Source organism: Harmonia axyridis, chromosome 5 (genome assembly GCF_914767665.1).
Source record: "Harmonia axyridis chromosome 5, icHarAxyr1.1, whole genome shotgun sequence".
Taxonomy (NCBI): domain Eukaryota; kingdom Metazoa; phylum Arthropoda; class Insecta; order Coleoptera; family Coccinellidae; genus Harmonia; species Harmonia axyridis.
Window position 1 is genome coordinate 5,483,496 of NC_059505.1, and position 19,727 is coordinate 5,503,222.

Genomic DNA, 19,727 nt, shown 5'->3' on the forward strand with positions numbered 1-19,727 from the left:
CAGCAAAGTGATTATTCTCAATGCGAATGAAACATTCGATATTTTCTGACAATCAATATTTTTTGCCACCTTCCTTATTTCTGGAGTAGTAAGTGCAACTAAGTCGCTATCACTGTCCATAATACAAATATGTCCGATAATTTTACAAAAAACTGTCAGATATTTCATGAAGTGTCAAACTGTAATTATCATGGACATGTACATTTGTAAAGCAACCAACCATTCCAACAATAGCGATCTCTATCAAATTTCGTTTCAATTTATCACTACAGACAAAATGAAAAGATTGTGGGATTTGTAATAATTTGGGAATATGTAATATCCTCACAAGCCAATTGAAAAGTTCCCGGTCTACCATAGTAAAACACATTTTTTTGGCAAAATTCGATTTTATTATTCAACATAGTTGCTTTCTAGGGCGATACAGCCATTATAGTGATCTTCCAACTTTTCGATATAATTTTTGTAGTACGATTTGTCTTTCGCTTCAAAATAGACCTTAGTTTCGGCGATTTCTTCTTCATTGGTGCTAAATTCCTTTCCAGGGAGCATTCTTCTGAGGTCAGAGAACAGGAAAGAGTCGCTGGGGCCAGATCTGGCGAATACGGTGGATGCAGAAGCAATTCGAAGCCCAATTCATGCAATTTTGTCATTGATTTGTGACACGGCACATTGTCTTGATGAAACAAATTTTTTTCTTCAGATGGGGCCGTTTTTAACGATTTCATCCTTAAAACGATCCAATAACGCTATATAATAATCGCTGTTGATGGTCTGGCCCATTTGAAGGTAATCAATGAATATTCCACCTTGCGCATCCTAGAATACTCATGCCATAACCTTGCCAGCTGTTGTGTTTTGTCCTGGCTTTGGATTCCGGAGTGAAATGATGTTTCATCCATTGTCACATATCGACGCAAAAATTCAAGGTTATTGCACTTAAACAGCTTCAAAAACTGCTCAGAATCATTAAGACGTTGTGGCTTTTGATCGATTGTAAGCTTGCGCGGCACCCATTTTGCACACATCTTTCTCATGTACAAATATTCGGGAATGGTATGATGTACACATTCAGATGATATCTTCACAATGTCTGCTATCTCGATCAACTCCACACTACTGTCATTCAAAATAATTTTGTGAAGAAAAAATTATATGTTCAACTCGGAGCAAAGTAGATTAACTGTCTTGGCTGAATTCCTTGCCTCGCTGCGCTCGGCTATGAACTATCAGCCGCGGCAGTCAATCTACTACTTTGATGCCTACTCAACCAAATAACTATTGTCATTCCATTCATACTATATTCGATAAACTCACAAATTGAAGTATTATGAACAAACTGAATAAACTAAAACTCCCTAACTTCACGTGACTACAGAACGTGAAATAATCGACAATACTTTATTGTCAGCGGTATTACTAATTATCGATTCCAAGTTTTTTGTTGACGTAATGTTTGATGGATCAAAACATACGATAATCGGTGGGGACCTTTAAAAGCCATCTAATAATTGCCGTTACACCTCGTGTCATGCCATTCGACGTATAATGAATATTGAGCTGTCCAATATCAATTTTCTGCTTTTGAATTTAACTACTCTCTATTTCGATCATTGATACGGTGTTTTACTGGTGGGTTTGTACATTATTATTTCGTACATATCGAAATGAATGTTGAATATTGAAGTGAAATACAAATGAATTTGTCGGTGTGGATTGAATTCTCGAATAAAAATTCCATAAATCAAAATATTTTGGGGCGTTAAGTTTGCATTATTATGACCGGAATTGAATTTGCAACCCACCAGAATTAAATATGAATACTGTTATGGAAAATGGGTCCCAGTCGAATTGGCTGAAAATTTAGTATAATGTAGTTTATGAAGTCCTGATCAAATGTCTCCATGGGCACAACAAGATCTAATGTACAGTTTTTGAGATACAGGGTGTCAAACATGCAGAGAGAGGGTTGTTACTTACCTTTAGAAAATCAATAATGTTGCGATTTTTTTGTTACAAAAAGTTGAAGATAATAATTACAATCTCAATACTGTCGACACGAGTTGTAATAAGAGTTATAAGACTCCGTATACAGGGTTATTAATAATTACATAATTTTTATGTAATTCTTTAAACAAACTCAGTCAAACGCAAAAGCTCGTGGACTTGCAGAATAAGAAAAAAACATTTGATTTTAATATTGGGTGATCTGAGGTTACTATTATACGGGGTATTCCACTTTTTTAGTTGTAGTAATTTAATTTTTTTCAGGAACATATAGAAAATTAAACATAAAAGTAGAAAACTAAATATAATATGATCAATATTCTGTGGCTCTTGTCTATTTGATGCATCTTGTACGGATCCTGGTCGACCGCATGATGATGCAGCAATCAAATGGGAGACTACTGCATTAAAAACATTTCTTACCAGTTCATACCATATCTGTTAAGACATTGTAATTGTGATTATGTACGGTTTCTATTATTTGTTGATGGCTTGCTTCCGATATTAGCGTTATGTATGTGGGACGTACCGACACTTTCGAGCAAGTCTTACTTATTCTGCAAGTCTACGGGATTTTGCGTTTGACTGAGTTTGTTTGAAGAATTACATGAAAATTATGTAATTATTAATAACCCTGTATACGGAGTCTTATAACTTCTTATTGCAACTCGTGTCGACAATATTGAGATTGTAATTATTATCTTCAACTTTTTGTAACAAAAAAATCGCCACATTATTGATTTTCTAAAGGTAAGTAACAACCCTCTCTCTGCATGATTGACACCCTGTATCTCAAAAACTGTACATTAGATCTTGTTGTGCCCATGGAGACATTTGATCAGGACTTCATAAACTACATTATACTAAACTTTCAGCCAATTCGACTGGGACCCATTTTCCATAGAAACCGTGCGGGGTCCTTTGTATGAAAAAACCAGAAGGTCGCAAAGCGATAGCTTCAGGCGTTCTGGAGTTATAACATTATGGCATGTTCTGCAACGATTTTGCACGCTTCATTCCATGTTACGCTACTGGAATTTTTGAAGACGCGGTAATTTGTCAATTAATCGTATCATATCGTGTACCATCGGTCGGAACGCTGATGCGCGGATTTGGAGAAAATCTTCTGAAAGATTTTCAATGATTATTGAGACTTCAGCAAGAATACGTACCTAAGATTTAAGATTTCAGTCATTATTAATTTAATTTGAGACTCGGAATTTGATTTATCGGCGAGAATTGTGTCGGGATTCTCGCACCTCTCGTGGGATTAGAACGAAGAAAACCTCCCGTGGGATTGAAAGATATCAAGAACTACTTTCTTGAGATACAGAATTTGGAATAGTACGAATGTTAAACCACCTTAGGTTCTGAATCTGGAAGAATACCTGAGTAATACCTGGGATTATTACATCAACTTCGTTGAATGAGGATTGGAGTACTATAGCTTCCTGATAAGAACTGGTGTTCAGAAGGCTGAAGATAATTTACAGAAGAGGTTCCATCCTAATAGCAGAGTATCTCATTTAAAACCGATTTGAGTTAAGTTTTCATTTCATTATTTGTTTAGAGTGAAAAGGATCGATCATTGTATATTTTAATTTTATTAAATTTGTAAAAACCTGGGTAGGAGTTTTGTTGCCAAATAAGCCGAACCACCCCTAGAAATTAGTCTTTAGAGTCTCATGGGCAATTGTAACGTTACAGTTCATGAGCATTGTTTCATTTATTTCTGATTTCTTAGCATTGTCTTTTTTATATTATTAGTGTCGCTTCTTTTGGGTGTTCACACCTGTTAGCGGCCTTCTGTGTAAAATGAAAAAAAATAATAAAATAAAAAAGTGGGTCCGTGTCGTGCATCAAGTAATGTATAATCGCCGAATTTTTCGGTAGCACCAGAGGCAACTCCCGATCCTTCACTCTGTTCCAACAACACGCCCACACCGTCCATCCTCAGAGTTCCTTGAGCGAAACTGTCCGTACAAAATTCCACCGGCTACTACCTCTCGGGACGAATTGATTGCCCGGCAAATCACCTGGTTCTCCGCGCCATTCGTTTTAATTATCGTCTCGACTTCCGCCATCGGGAAAAAATACGCGGGCGCGCACACCGCCTCGGGAAATTATAAATTATCCTTTCCTCGGGTTTTTTACCCGATTAGAAAGTCGAGTCGAAGCGTTCTTTTGACATACGCCATAAATATGTGTACTACGGTCAATTAGTTGGAATAGGATCGCGTCGGTTATCTGTGTTCGACCACGGTACACTTTCTTAATTGGTTCTTTATGTAGATCGAATCACGGAGTAATCGCGGTTTTCTTCTTCTGATGAGATTCTATGGTGATCGGCGTGCTACGACGTATCGGTCAACGGTAAGATTGATCGTAAGTGTAACTTTTAAGCCGCAGAGATTTCGTTAGAAATTATCATCAGGTTACAGCTTCTCAATACGAGTAATACATAAGTGGGTTTTTTAATTCGGTTCGAGCAATCACCATATTGCAATGGCGTACAACTTTGCTTCCGCCGTTTCTTCCGAAATTCGAGGCTTTATTGTAAAAAATAGGGTCAAGCATTGTCATGCTGTGAAATCACTTTATCATATCTCTCTTTGTATTGCGGCCGTTTGTCTTTCAATGCTCGGCTCAAACGCATTAATTGCGTTCGATGAGGATTGCCTGTAATTGTTCCATTCAGTTTTATGATACACTACGCCGAGCAGGTACCACCAAATACTGAGCATGACCTTGAAACAGTGAATATTCTGTTTGGCCGTCGACGTGGAAACATGATCGGGATATCCCCATGATTCTGCGCTTGGGATTGTATTAAAACACCCATTTTTCGTTTCAACTCATAATACAATGCAGAAATTCCTTCTTCACCTTGCAAGTAGCTGTTCATAAGCAAACAAACGCCGTTCAACATCTCTCGGCTTCAACTCGTACGGCACCCAATTTCCTTGTTTCTGAATCGTTCCCATGACTTTCAGGCGTTTTGAAATGGCTTGTTGCCTCACTCCTAATGATCTTGCCAATTCTTGTTGCGTTTAACACGAGTCTTGATCAAGTGAAAAAATCGAAGACACTGGATCTGTTGCTGATTTGTTACAGCTCATATATCATCGAAATGCACGCTCGACTAAAAATATTGTCGCTGTAAGTGAAAGTGTTGAAGATCCAAATTTATCCATTCTTCGGCGCGCACAACATTTGGACCTCACTTACGGCACACTTTGGCGTATTTTGCGTCTGGATTTGAATATCCCTCCTCATAAGATCAGTTGACACAAGAAATGAAGCCAGTTGATCAAGGAATGCGTAGAATATATGCCGATTGGTTGCTTGAACAACAACGAAAATTTTTCATTTGGTGGCTTTATGAAAAAACGAAATTCCACTCATACCGTATATCAAAAGAAAAATAATTAACCCATAACAAATTTCAAGTCGATCAAGTAAAAGGCAAAATGATCTCTATTTTTCCACGTTTGCTCATGAATATGACGCACCTGATATGGAACCACTTACTACTCGATCTGAATATCTGTACCAATTTTCATCAATATGAGACCAGCAGAACGCGTAATATGAAAATGTAGATGTTAAGGCTGTTAGAAAATGTGTTTTTCAAGACGCAGAAAAATATCCTATCACTCATTACTCCAAAAACTCTAAAAATATCAAATTGTCACAATCTGTTTCATTCGAAACTAGAATACAATCAATCATTCGAATACGCCTCGAGCAGAAATACTTTTTTTCCAACGAGATTACCATGCCACAAAGAGATAAGCAGCCAACAGAATATTATTTGCTTATTTGCCTCCACAACAAAGAGCCAAAATCTCTCGCCCAGACGTTAACGTCAATCAAGTAGTGACAAATTAATTTTTAAACGACTTAACGGGCGAGTTGGAACGTTCGATGTCTTTCATTCATTCACACGCAGGGAAAAATTATTCATCTTGATAATGTCCATTTAGCTCATTACCTACGTCTATTAATAATCCACTCTGAACGTCCATTCTACTGATGATGGGCACTTCTAGGTATATAGGAGGCGAGTTTTCAGATACCACCTAGCTTCGTTGGGATCGGCCATTTTCGGTGAACTATTTATGGTAATCGTAAGATTTCAGATATGAAGGAATAAGTAATGGAGAATAATTAAGATCCCTAATGATTTTATGGCGTTAAAGGACATTTTCCATGTTCCGTTATCCACTAACAAGATAATAGATGGATGTAATTTGTTGGAGGCGTTAGGGATATGGGAACATTGAAACCGTCTAGAACGAGCAAGGAAAATCTCGGATACTAATGACTTTGTCCATAAAAAAGAATATATGTATAGAGGAAGATATTAAGTGACTCAAAAAATTCAAAATTTATAGATTATATATACAAAATAGCTAGGAAATAATTCGCCTTTGGAAGTCGAAGATCTGTGAACTTATACATCAGAATGTCACAGAATCGGTTGTAAATATTTTAAGTTCAATTCAACATGTTGCATTTAATTTTATACTTTTCGAAAAATTAATTATCCCTAAATTTGATTTGTATCTCATCAAATTCTTAGTATGTTCAACGGACGTAGCCAGAGAGCGGTTGTTTAGGGGAGTTCAAAATCTGAATCTGGCTACGCCCATGGCAGGTTTTAAAGTTGAGAGAATAAATTTGATATAGATACTTTTTTCAAAAAATCAAATTTTTCATTTAACCAGCGATTGTAAAGGTTTGGTTCCAAAAAGAATGAACCAGAATATCATATATCACCATGCGACAACGTAATCTAACCATGTAGGGACATGTAAAAATTGCGTATACTTCCTCTATCTATGTTTATTACTCTATGGGCATATCACATACATTTATTTTCCACATTCGCAACCGCCTACTCAAAAAGCTCACTCGTCTCATTCTGCATATCAATTAAAACGCAAATATCGAATTACGAATCTCAGAATCCGATCATAATTCGAGGATTCGTATCCAGAATCCCCGAAGGCGTGTATAACATTTGATTACCCTAGTTTCAACCTGTTTGTTATCGTCGTCATTAATCCACGTTCGGATTTAAAAAAAAAGTCCACAATCTCTTCGATCTTAATTCAATTCCGGTTTCTGAATCGGAGCTTCGTTCTGATATTACGAACTTAATTGGATTCTTCGTTCGATAATTTATGATTCGAAATGATATCGAGGTCCATACAGACCAGATTGAATTGGTTGGCCTTATTTGATATCGAAAGCGATGGAATCAATGGGAGGTGAGTAAAGTCAGTAAATATTGAATAATTCCGAAATAAATCGGGAGGAAGGCTGATTTGGTGTTTGGATCTTTTGATTGCTATTTCATTCAGGACACTAGAAGATCCTTGGAAACTACCGAACGTTATGTATGTTTTGTGTCCTTCCGTTCCGATCTGGAGTTATGGCCGAAAGAAGATATTCTTCAACTGATGTACTGAAAAACCAAATTGTGTTTTTAGGTTCTGACAAAAACAGAAAGGACCCCGCACGGTTCCTATTTTCAAATCCACAATTTTACTATATCGTTATGAACGTATATTATATTGAATGAAATAAATTTATTTGGGTGATTCCCGATTATATATGCAAATTTGAATATTTGGAACCCGATATTTTTCCTAATTGTCGAATTTATAATGAGCAGAATATTTATTATTTTCTGTATCTACCTGCTATCATCCAAGGTTTGGCAACTTTTGCTCTCCTTGTGTCATCGGTGGTTTCATGTCGTTTGGCGCGCTTGAAGTTTGTTCTCTGAATTTCCGATATATTCAGGTATTTACTTCAATATTTTTTTCGTTAATATCAAACGTTGATTCACTATGGGACATAAGAAGTGCGTTCTTTGTGGAGAAACTCGCGAATTGAATGAAATATCGTATCACTGATATGTTTTCATTTCAGCGCGCTTCATGTCAAATTTGAATGTTCATGTTGGAGACATGAAAATTAGCTTACTGAAAAACACATATGTTCCCTTTTTCTTTGTCTCATTGCTCAATTCCCAAGATCGACGAAAAATCGACAAACCAGGGTTTTCGTCAACACTATGGGATATAGCAGCAATATTCTCAGCTCAAATTTTTCCACCATTTTCAGTATTGCCTGTCGACGAAGTGCTTCACGACGAATCGAAAGTCCTTTCGCCTTTTGCCTTCAGAATAGGAATATAATCAACACTGAATATTCAACCAACTTCATCTTCATATATCGATAAGATAAAGTCTGCACTTACATAGTTGAAGCGAAGTTCCAAACATGTGTATTATGTAAAACATAATCTATTCACTCCGCTACCTGAGATAGCTGTGGAAAGTTAGCTATTTCCCAGCATACGACATAGATACTAAAACAATATACATAGTTTTGAACTAAACCTCATCATACTAATATGACACGAAATAGATTCTCATCACGCATTCATCTTCATTAGATGAATTTTCATTATCATCGTCTTTTATAACACTTGGTTTCAATACTTGAATATCATAGTATAACGAATTCCGCCCCTGCTTCTTTCTGTTTTTAGAGAGAAAAGTATCGTTTTGTCAAATATTTATACTAACTGACAAAGAAACTGCAACACCCAGAAAGAGCTGTTTAAATGGTACAACAGGGAGTAAATGAAGGGTTTACAATTTTTTTTAATGAATTTGTTGATAATGTGTTTGTGCACCGCGATTATCTATACACTCCCCAACAAGTCTCGGCATTGATGCAATAAGATGTCTCTTTCTTCTTGAGGGATACTAGCCCAAGCAACCTGTCTCAGAGCCGCCAAAGTCCGTAGGGCTGGGGTAAATTTTCAAGCCTTCTACCCATGATGTCCCAAATATGCTTTATGGGCGAAAAATGGGAGGATCTAGGCGGACATGGCAAAACATTCACATGGGTCGCTTCGAAAAAGTTTAAACTAACTCTGGCAACATGAGGTCGGCCATAATCTTGCTGAAATATTGGATTCTTGAGCCGGTTGAGGTGAGGGAGAACATATGGCTCCAATATTTCTTGAAGGTAACGCAGCGCTGTCATGTTACCTCGAATAAAAACTAAAGGTGACCTACTTCCATGTGCAATAGCACCCCATATCATCACGCCTACTGTCCTGTGTACATGAAGCTCAACATCAAACTGAGGTTCACGTCTTTCTCACCGACGTCGTCTAACCCTTCTTCGGCAATCATGTACACCCAAGGAGAATCGAGATTCATCAGAAAAGACGACCTGATGCCATTCCACATACCAATGTTGACGTTGTCTTCAACACTGTAATCGTTGCCGGCGATGCTCAACCGTCAGAGGTAACACAAGATGGGGTCGATAAAGCTGCAGTCCAAAAGACTTTATCCGGCGGTGAACCTTTCGGACATTAACAGGATGGCTATTTCGATCTCTTTTAAATTCACTTAGCTGGCGATAAATTTTAACAACTAAACATCGACTTTGGATCTGCTCCACCTGCTGGTTTGTTGTAACATTTAAAAAACTTGCAAAAACCGACTACAATATTTGATTAACAAAAATTGTCTACATGAAAAAACCTTCACGCCATACTATCCATGTTTTATTAAAAAAAAATCAAAATTTAAACAGCTACTTCTAGGTGTTGCAGTTTCTTTATCGGTTAGTAAAATAAATGACTTATGACTGATATCGTTTTCCATCGTTAATGACACACCTTCCTCTTCAAAATGAAACAAACATCAATCGATTCCTCTCAAAATATACCCGTTTTGTTGTCAACCTCAAAACGAAACCTCTTATTGGAAAACCGTTTATTAAGCCTAACGGCTTTATTGTATCGCTAACCGTATAGGTTCAGCCACCCTTCGATAATTCACAGCCGTATCATTCTGCACGTCCGATCGATACCGTGTGGCTACGAAACTCGGTAACGTAACACAACGCCTATTATCCTGTAATGAACATCCGTGCATAAAACCCCAAATCAACACTTCCGTAAAACTAGCCGGAACTGTTAGCACATCCTGCTCCGTTATTAGGACCATTTCGATCATTTTGTAGCGCGGAGCATATTGTGACGAGGAGCAACATTTTACTGTGGAATTGATTCGAATGTCTGTCCTCCGTTATGTTACACAACGGAGTTTAATTTATGCGACAAGCATGCATACTGCCGGCGTACTGTAACCCCGGTGATACTTCTATGCGGTATTGCCTTTCGGCCTAATCATATTCGCGAGATAATGGGCGTATTATGAACGGTAACGAAGGTGGGTTAGGAGGGTTTTAATGTGATATATGAACGGTCATTGCAAGATTTGGGTTTGTGGTTGAGTAGGCCGCAATTCTGCTCGGTTTTTTTTAGCAAACAACTCTTTTCACCTCTAACCATGAACATAGGTATTCGACAAGCGGATTCAGCTTGCTAATAGACCGCTTGATTTACACTTTGAAGGGAAAGAAGGCATATCGCTTGGAAAGCCTCATAATAAACATTGTTTGCTTTGCCGACGATGTGCTCTTTTTGGCGGATTTGGAGGATGATCTGCAGAGGCTTTTACATCGGTTCAATATGGTCAGCAAACAACACAACATGAAGATATCCCGTGACAAAACTAAATACCTGGTGATAAGTAAAGAACCGGTTTGGTGCAAACAAGAACTGGAAAATACCGTCATTCAACAGACAATCAGCTTCAAATATCTCGGAGTGGAAATCCCTAGCTGCAGAGATCACTACGCAGAAGTCCAACAACAAGCTATTAAGGCAGCACAAATAACTGGATATCTGAACACAATGGTTTGGCAAAATAAATACATGCTCAAAGGAAGTAAGGTGAAATTTTCTAAAGCAATGCTACGCCCAATTATGACCTACGCCATAGAAACCCTCGCAGAAACAGAGAGAATCAAACAGAAGCTAAGAACGGTAGAAATAAAGATCTTGAGGAGAATTTCGGGGGTAACATTGAGAGATAGTGTGACCAGCAATTCAATAAAAGAAAAGTTAGATATACAGGATGATGTCAAGTGGAATAGGCAAAGAAGGAGGGAATGGAGAGACCACGTTGATAGGATGGTGTCAGATGGAATTGCATACATCTGCAAACATGAACCACCCAATGGAAAACGAAAACCTGAACGCCCACCGAAGAGATGGGGACAAAGTTGGTTTCCTCATCTAGATCTGAATAGAAGCCAAGGCCTAGCAAACAGGGAGAATTCCCTAGCTGAAGGAAGAAGAAGAATTCTTTTTTCAACCGTCGTTCCTAGAATAGAGTTTAGGGTGTCCCAAATTCGATCCTTATTGAAAGCATCTTCAAGGGCTCCCGAAAAATTCTTGAACGTTTTTTTTTCAATAATTTCAATTTTTTTTTACTTTTTAGATTATCTCGAATAGAAACCCAGATAAAGCTGAATATTTGCAACAGTAATTTTTCAGAAACAGCTTGTAATTCGAGACTGAATCAAGATATCTATGATCTGCTTTCCGTTATCTCTTTACTTCGAAAAAAGAGATCGGGGTCCTTGAAGATTTTTTCTTTAAGTCTTATAGTTGTGGAGATCAGTGAGTTGTGCATCAGAGTTGAAAATTCAGGCAATTTTTTGTCCTACTCTAATCGTTGAAAATAAACTAGAGCATTACTGCAAATACTAGAATCATATAACTGTGTAGGATATAAGAACATAACAATAAATACTTTCTATTGTTAGCTATTTATCCAAAGACGAAATGTTTTAGCTTCAAAACTTCCTGAGCTTTCATTTAAAATATAATATCAAACCTAATGTCCTTTTGTCCATCCTCCTAAGCAGTCTTGATTGCCCCACAAAATGGTGCAGTATAATTTATTAGGTTCAGCGGGATCGTAAACCCCCCTAATGGTCTCTTATCGATATACCAAGTTGGACATTATTGAATTATTTCACTAATCGAAAGATCGGTTCTCGAGAATCGAATTATCTTTCGAGATATGGATCATTCGCCTTTCGACTCATCTGCCGACAATCTAGAGACTGATGAGAAGCGTTTGTCCGTTTATTTCGAACACCACCCCTAGACCTTTCGGCCATCATAAATAAGAAATGGGGCACTTGAGTTGTTTCAGAATTCAGCAGAATATCACTTCGTCAAAATGTCTGTAATTTTCTAATTTTGTACCGGTATTGATTGCAAATTATAAGCTTCAACTTACCGATGAGGAATTTTTGATCTAATTCAAATATTGTTGTTATTGTAATTTGAAAATTTGCATTTGTATTTCATGTTGATCGCGTAACTAGAACCATAGAAAATTCAAGAAAAACTACTCAATATTTTCGCGACTACAAAGACGACGGAGTTAAGATTTCGGGATTTCAGATGCAAAATCAATTTCCAGCATCTTGCAAAATTTCATATGGATACCATTATCAGAGCCATAGAAGAATTTTGAAAGACAAACACCCGATGGATTTGAATTTTGCGTATATTTAGGTGTCAATATTCAACATGTAATTAGTCTCATAATAGATGTTATTCAACTTTTAGTTTCAAATACTTTCTACCATATTTCTGCTTCCAAGGGTGCTGCAAAAACACTTTTTGTTTTTAGATACGGGCCTGTCAATTGTGATGGAGATTATTGTCAATCATGTGTCGAAAAGTTGGGGTTTACATGTCATTTAGTTAGAGGGGTTGGAAGAATCTTGTTCATTAGAAATCTTTTCATATCTCAATATTCAAAAAGAGCCATTACTTGTTACTTGCAATGATCCATATCAGGACAGTATTCAGAAGATTTTATTTGGTGTTGTTTTATTTCGTCAGCTGATGCCTATTTCCGCCTATCTGTTACTGTCAATAAAAAAGTTTACGAGTTGTTGATCGCTCTGGAATCTTCAATAATTTATGGATGCATTAACTAAGCAGTGACCGAAAATAATATGACTAGGACGATATTTATCGGAAATAAGATTTGAAACTATCGATTGAAATTGTTGTTATTTGATCTTCTCAATTCCTTCATTTTTAAACTCGTTAGTTAGTTTCACCGAACACTAGATATTGAATCAATATAATAGTATCATATGAGTGTCTTATTGTATATTTTCGGAACTTCATAAAAATCGAAATTTGGTATTTAATGTTTTTTTTTTATTATTTTCAGATGGTTTTGCCATTTCGATGATGACAACTACGTCAACATTCCACGCCTGGTCGATTTCCTCGGCGATTACAATCCCAGAGAAGACTGGTACCTCGGAAAGCCGAGCATACAGGCACCCTTGGAAATAATCAACAAGGATAAAAGTTCGGTAAGTGGAAGAATGGATTAGGAACAACTCTCCCCAACTCTTATTAACTTTCCGAACTATCCATTCCTATCACTCGCGAATCGGAGTTTTAAAATGATAACTTGTTCTGTGGAAATCATAAAGTTTCGGGTTTTGGAGTGTTATTTGATGTTTTACAGAGTTAGTTGAAAGTTTCGGGAAACGTTGTATTTTTCGCCATTTCAAATATCTCGTATCTTCAATCACGATCTTCAATCACAACTCCGGAACGTTCTGAATGTGTTTTGATGTATCGAATCTAGCTTGGTGTTTAGCGGTTTTTGGATTTTATTTTGTAGAATTTGTGAAATACGTTACACGATTCTAGTTGAAATTTGATTTTTTTGAATTACGTCGGCTTTGAATTTTTGATTGGCGCTTACAACTCATTAATAGTTATTTATGCAACAAGTGCAAAAAGTGAATGTTTATTGCACTCGACGTGAAATTGTCCGACGAGGCCGTTAGTCCGAGTTGGACAACATGTCGAGTGCAATAAACAATTTTTGCACGAGTTGCATACAACATTTTTTCTACGTTCATGCAAAAAGCAAAAAATGATTTATTGAGGTGCGGCACTAGGTGTAGGAAAATGAAAAGCGCAACTTGAATACTTTATTATTAATATCGATTTGCATTGAAACAGGAACTAATACGTTACGAACAATTTGACTCAAACTTTATTTTTACCCTCAATGTTGAAAGTGAATGAACAATTGGTGCAATTTTCAATATGAATATTTCGTAGTGAAGTACTTTTTGAATCCACTTCTTGATTTGTTACTGCTGTAAACGTACTAGTACTTGGTAACTGTTCAACGTTTTTTCTTTCAAGCTGAAATATTTTTTTGTCATGATGACAGCACGTTGAAGTAGAATGACAGATGAGTGCAATAAAAACTTTATTGCACTAGTGCAATAAACAACTTCTTTTCCCACTAAATATAGTTCAATAAAGTTTTGCTTTTTGCATGAATGTAGAAAAAAATCATTTTTTATTTATTATACAAACAAAAACAAGAGACTATATGTTTCTCATGTGCGTAGGAATAAATCATGTGGCTAGATTTGCAAATGTGAACATTATACGCATATGCAGTAGCAAAATGCGAAATTTCGAGAGTTACGATTATATACAGTGTTGTCCAATGAAAACATAACGAAAATCACTCAGAATCGTCAATTTCTGATTCGAGGGGGAACATCTTTTCTGGTCTTCGCATCCCCGTAACTGCAACCCCTAACAGGAGTGAGTGCAATCCCTTGATTTTGAATAGGAATGAGGGGTGTTGCGATACCTCATCTTGAAGATCTTATCGAGTACTATCTGATCCCGAAATTTCGCTTCAAAATTTCCATCGATAACGAAATGACAAGTGAAATAGTGGATGAGTAAAACTTCTGAATACTATTCTGAAATGTGTCGGATACGAATAATTTTCTTGAGATGAATTCCACATAGCCTCTTCCACTATTTTCTCTGTTATTTTATTAGTTTCGCAACACCCTTCATTTCTATTCAAAATCAAGGGGTTGTGCTCACCCCCGTTAGGGGGTTGAAGTTACGGGGATGAAAAAAAACGAAAAAATTGTTCCCCCTCGAATCAGAAATTGACGGGCCCGAGGGACATTTTAAAGTCGGAAAATAGAGGTGTTAAGTTTTCGCTGGACCATCCTGTATATACGATCGTATATTGTAATAAAAAAGTGATACTTCAAAGCAAAATTGATACCATAAAAAGCCAGAAACTCGTATCCCTTATAGAGAATATAAAAAATTAATGATATAGAAAGCAATAAACTCAATATACTAAGAGCACTTGTGCTCGCTACCTTCAAAAACTGCATGATTCAATATCGTTGAAAAAATTGCTATAAATGTTCAAAAAACATGGCCATCCATGAATTGAGTTATCTGAAATATCTAGCATTGCCTGGAGCAGATTATTTGAGCACTATATTTATGCGTCTACCGGATACCACAGAACTGTTATATCAGATGTGATTTCGCATCTATAATGATGACATTGTTGTTTGTTATTTCATGTGGATGAGAAGTTTCAATATTAGGATCCTGATGAAATTAGGAAATTGACTGATTAATGATTTAACATAGATATAAAGGGTGTTTTTTTCGAGGTATATAACTTTAAGTTGGCATTTCTGTTCAAGATGGCGACCGATTTAACAGCTGTTAAGTGAGTTATTCTCAGTTTGGTTTGGCAATTCATCATGAATAGACTCACGCCCGAACAACGCTTGCAAATAGTGCAATTTTATTTCGAAAATAATGGTTCTGTGCGGAATACGTATCGCGCACTACATCCATTAGCGATGAAGAGCACTTCTGGTTGAATGACTACGTCAACAAACAAAACTGCCGCATTTGGAGTGAAGCTAATCCTCAAGTGTATGTCGAAACACCGTTACATCCAGAAAAACTGACTGTTTGGTGTGCTTTATGGGCTGGTGGAATCATTGGTCCGTACTTCTTCAAAAACGATGATGGCCAGAACGTTACAGTCAATGGTGATCGATATAGAGCCATGATTACTAACTTTTTCATTCCCGAATTGAACAACCATGATGTCCAGGAGCTTCCAACAAGACGGCGCAACATGTCACACAGCTCGTGCCAAAATCGATTTATTGAAAGACACGTTTGGTGATCGCCTAATTTCACGTTTTGGACCTGTGAATTGGCCTCCAAGATCTTGTGATTTAACACCCCTAGACTACTTTCTGTGGGCCTATGTAAAGTCATTGGTCTATGCGGATAAGCCACAAACCCTTGACCATTTGGAAGACAACATTCGCCGTGTTATTGCCGAAATACGGCCACAAATGTTGGAAAAAGTCATCGAAAATTGGACGTCCAGATTGGACTACATCCGAGCCAGCCGTGGCGGTCATATGCCAGAAATCATATTTAAAATGTAATGCCACAAGATTATCTTGCGGATAAATATAATTCATGTCAATCGAATTTTTCATCGTTGTTTTATTGCAATTTTAAGTTCTATAGCTCTAAAAAAAACACCCTTTATAATTAAGTTGCGATAGTAAACTTAGTTGGTTTTATTATTCCTGTTCCATTCAATTCTCATTACAGGAACGAATGATGAGTTGAATTGGCACCCATAAGGTCCTTACTTCACGTCGATGTTTTCCTTGGAATTTTTCTCGGATTCCTTCGAAATGTCTTTATTATTCGAACGGGACGTGTCTACTCCATCGCCGCGTATCTGTGGCATTGTAAATCGAAGGTTATGGCGTTTTCCTGCATCTCTTATCGGATACTGACACGATGAAAAATGGTTCTGGCTCGGACGTTTTCTACGGGGAATCGTGACTTCGGGCTTGCTGCCTTTCTAATTCTGCATCTGAAAGATTTAGTTGATCTGGCTATTATACGTTTTCTGGTTTGATGTAACACAAACGGTGAACGGAAGGCGTGGAGCCGATTGGAACGCTTATGATTTTTATTCTTCGCGGGAAAGCGCGGAATGATATCACTTGTTCGATATAGTTACGAGATTTCTCTTTTGTTGGTGATGGTCAGTGAGGTCAGGGCGTTCACGTTCTAACGGCTTGCTGGCGTTTTGAATTTCACAACAGGACTTATGCCGTTCTAAAGGGTTTTTACATTTTGTGGTTCCGAAAGTAATAGTTTATTAAGTATCGAGGACGGTAATGACATTTTACCGATCGAAGACAATAGTTTTTAGGAGGAGCGCAGCGACGACTCCAATTATTGTCTTAGATCGGTAGTCATTAACGTTCGAGATGCTTAAAGCATTTTTTGTACGATAGATACATTTTTTACTTAAACTACAAAATAATTATCCAAAAAATTGAAATAGTCATTCGTGGCTTCAACGTCAATACTGTGTACTATTACCTGGGAAATAAACTCGACTTTGCTGAAAAAATTTTGCATAATACGGTACGTAGTATGGCACATGTTTGGCATAATTGTCATCAACAGTGCTGTGAAATCTGGACCGCGACCACGGTTTTGAATCTTCGCATCACTAACTTGTCCCAACAGCTAAAATTTTTCTACCAGTTTGAGTATGCGAAGGTGTTTCACGACGAACCAATAGTGCTTTAATTTTGCGAACTGTGCAAGGAGAATCTTTCCTTCCGATTTACCAGCTCATACAACAACGTTGAGGGGGAAATATGTATGTTCAGTATATGACCATAAACTTGTTAAATGAATCACCACCTATAAGTTGAGATATTTTTCTATTGATGCTGTTCAAGAATAGGTTGTATGATCTGATAGTGAATTGTGTACAAGCATTCAGGAACTTTTGTAGAAACTATTTTATATAAGTTAACATTGTTCCTTATTATACGCTATTGCTATGTGTCATTATTTGGAATCAATAGATGCTACTAACGGGTGTTTTTTTTCAAGGTATATAACTTTAAGTTGACAGTACTGTTCAAGATGGCGACCGATTTAACAACTGTCAAGTGATATCTTCTCAGTTTGTTTTGGCAATTCATCATGAATAGACTCACGCCTGAACAACGCTTGCAAATAATGCAATTTCATTTCGAAAATAATGGTTCTGGGCGGAATACGTATCGCACACTACGTCCATTTTATTTTGTTTAGCGATGAAGCGCACTTCTGGTTCAATGGCTACGTCAACAAACAAAACTGCCGCATTTGGAGTAAAGCTAATCCTCAAGTGTATGTCGAAACACTGTTACATCCATAAAAACTGATTGTTTGGTGCGCTTTATGGGCTGGTGGAATCATTGGTCCGTACTTCTTCAAAAACGATGATGGCCAGAACGTAACAGTCAATGGTGACAGGTATAGAGCCATGATTACTAACTTTTTCATTTCTGAATTGAATAACCATGATGTCCAGGAGCTGTGGTTCCAACAAGACGGCGCAACATGTCACACAGCTCGTGCCACAAACGATTTATTGAAAGACACGTTTGGTGACCGCCTAATTTCACGTTTTGGACCTGTGAATTGGCCTCCAAGATCTTGTGATTTAACACCGCTAGACTACTTTCTATGGGGCTATGTAAAGTCATTGGTCTATGCGGATAAGCCACAAACCCTTGACCATTTGGAAGACAACATTCGCCGTGTTATTGCCGATATACGACCACAAATGTCGGAAAAAGTCATCGAAAATTGGACGTCCAGATTGGACTACATCCGAGCCGGCCGTGCCGGTCATATGCCAGAAATCATATTTGAAATGTAATGCCACAAGATTATCTTGCGGATAAATTAAATTCATGTCAATCGAATAATCCATCGTTGTTTTATTGCAATATAAAGTTTTATAGCTCTAAACAAAACATCCTTTACTACTATTATTTTGGCAGACGAGAATAAGATAACTTGTATGTTGAATCATACAAGTAGTTAATCTGAAAAAACTGAATAAGATGCAAATATTCATGCTGTGTGAACGTTTCATCGTTTCACCATTTGGTCATTATTACGCTCAGAATTTTAAGGCTATCGAAACGATCCAACCTAGCATTTTCTCTGAACAATTCCTACGAATTTCATAATTCGATTTAACACTATTGCCCATTCTGCGAGCACTCGAAGAAGTTAATCACAGAGTGCAACTTAATTTCTTCGCTCCGACGATTCCGCGCTTGTTAACTCCGACCACTCCCTTCAACATTTGACTTTTATTAAATCCTTCGGTTTTGAAACTCGCCGATTTCTTCCGAGCTTCTTGCTTACTAGGCGTGGTCCGGTACCCCTGGAGCGCTACTGGGGCAGTCGGGTCACTTCTCGAGACTTCACTTCTTGAATTCCTGCCCATGCCCTCGCCCAGGATTTATGACAGGCCGTTGATGAGGCAGCTGCGGCCGTTCTAAGGCCGAGCCTTCACTCGATCTGATAAGCAGAGGAGGACTCCGTTCGTGCGTGAAATTTCCAATTCATATCTTTTTGATTGCCCTATATGAGACGATTGGGTGGGTATTAGTTTCTCCTTCAGGAAGTAATGGGTGATCGAGAAGGTTTTTGCGGTTTATATTTGATTGGCTGAGAAGATGTTTCTCTTGTTGCTTGTCGATAAATAAAGGGTGTTTTTTTTAGAGCTATAGAACTCTAAATTGCAATAAAACAACGATGGATTATTCGATTGACATGAATTTTATTTATCCGCAAGATAATCTTGTGGCATTACATTTTAAATATGATTTCTGGCATATGACCGCCACGGCTGGCTCGGATGTAGTCCAATCTGGACGTCCAATTTTCGATGACTTTTTCCAACGTTTGTGGCCGTATATCGGCAATAACATGGCGAATGTTGTCTTCCAAATGGTCAAGGGTTTGTGGCTTATCCGCATAGACCAATGACTTTACATAGCCCCACAGAAAGTAGTCTAGCGGT

The 19,727-nt window shown here is 37.5% G+C and overlaps 1 protein-coding gene across 1 annotated transcript in view; it reads left to right on the forward strand.

Annotated features, from left to right (window-relative positions):
* Positions 1 to 19,727, forward strand: part of LOC123679797 (fringe glycosyltransferase) — a 159,064-nt gene that overhangs the window by 54,248 nt on the left and 85,089 nt on the right. The window contains exon 5 of the mRNA XM_045617287.1: positions 13,161 to 13,308. Coding sequence (XP_045473243.1) covers positions 13,161 to 13,308 — 148 coding nt within the window. The remainder of the gene's footprint in view (positions 1 to 13,160; positions 13,309 to 19,727) is intronic.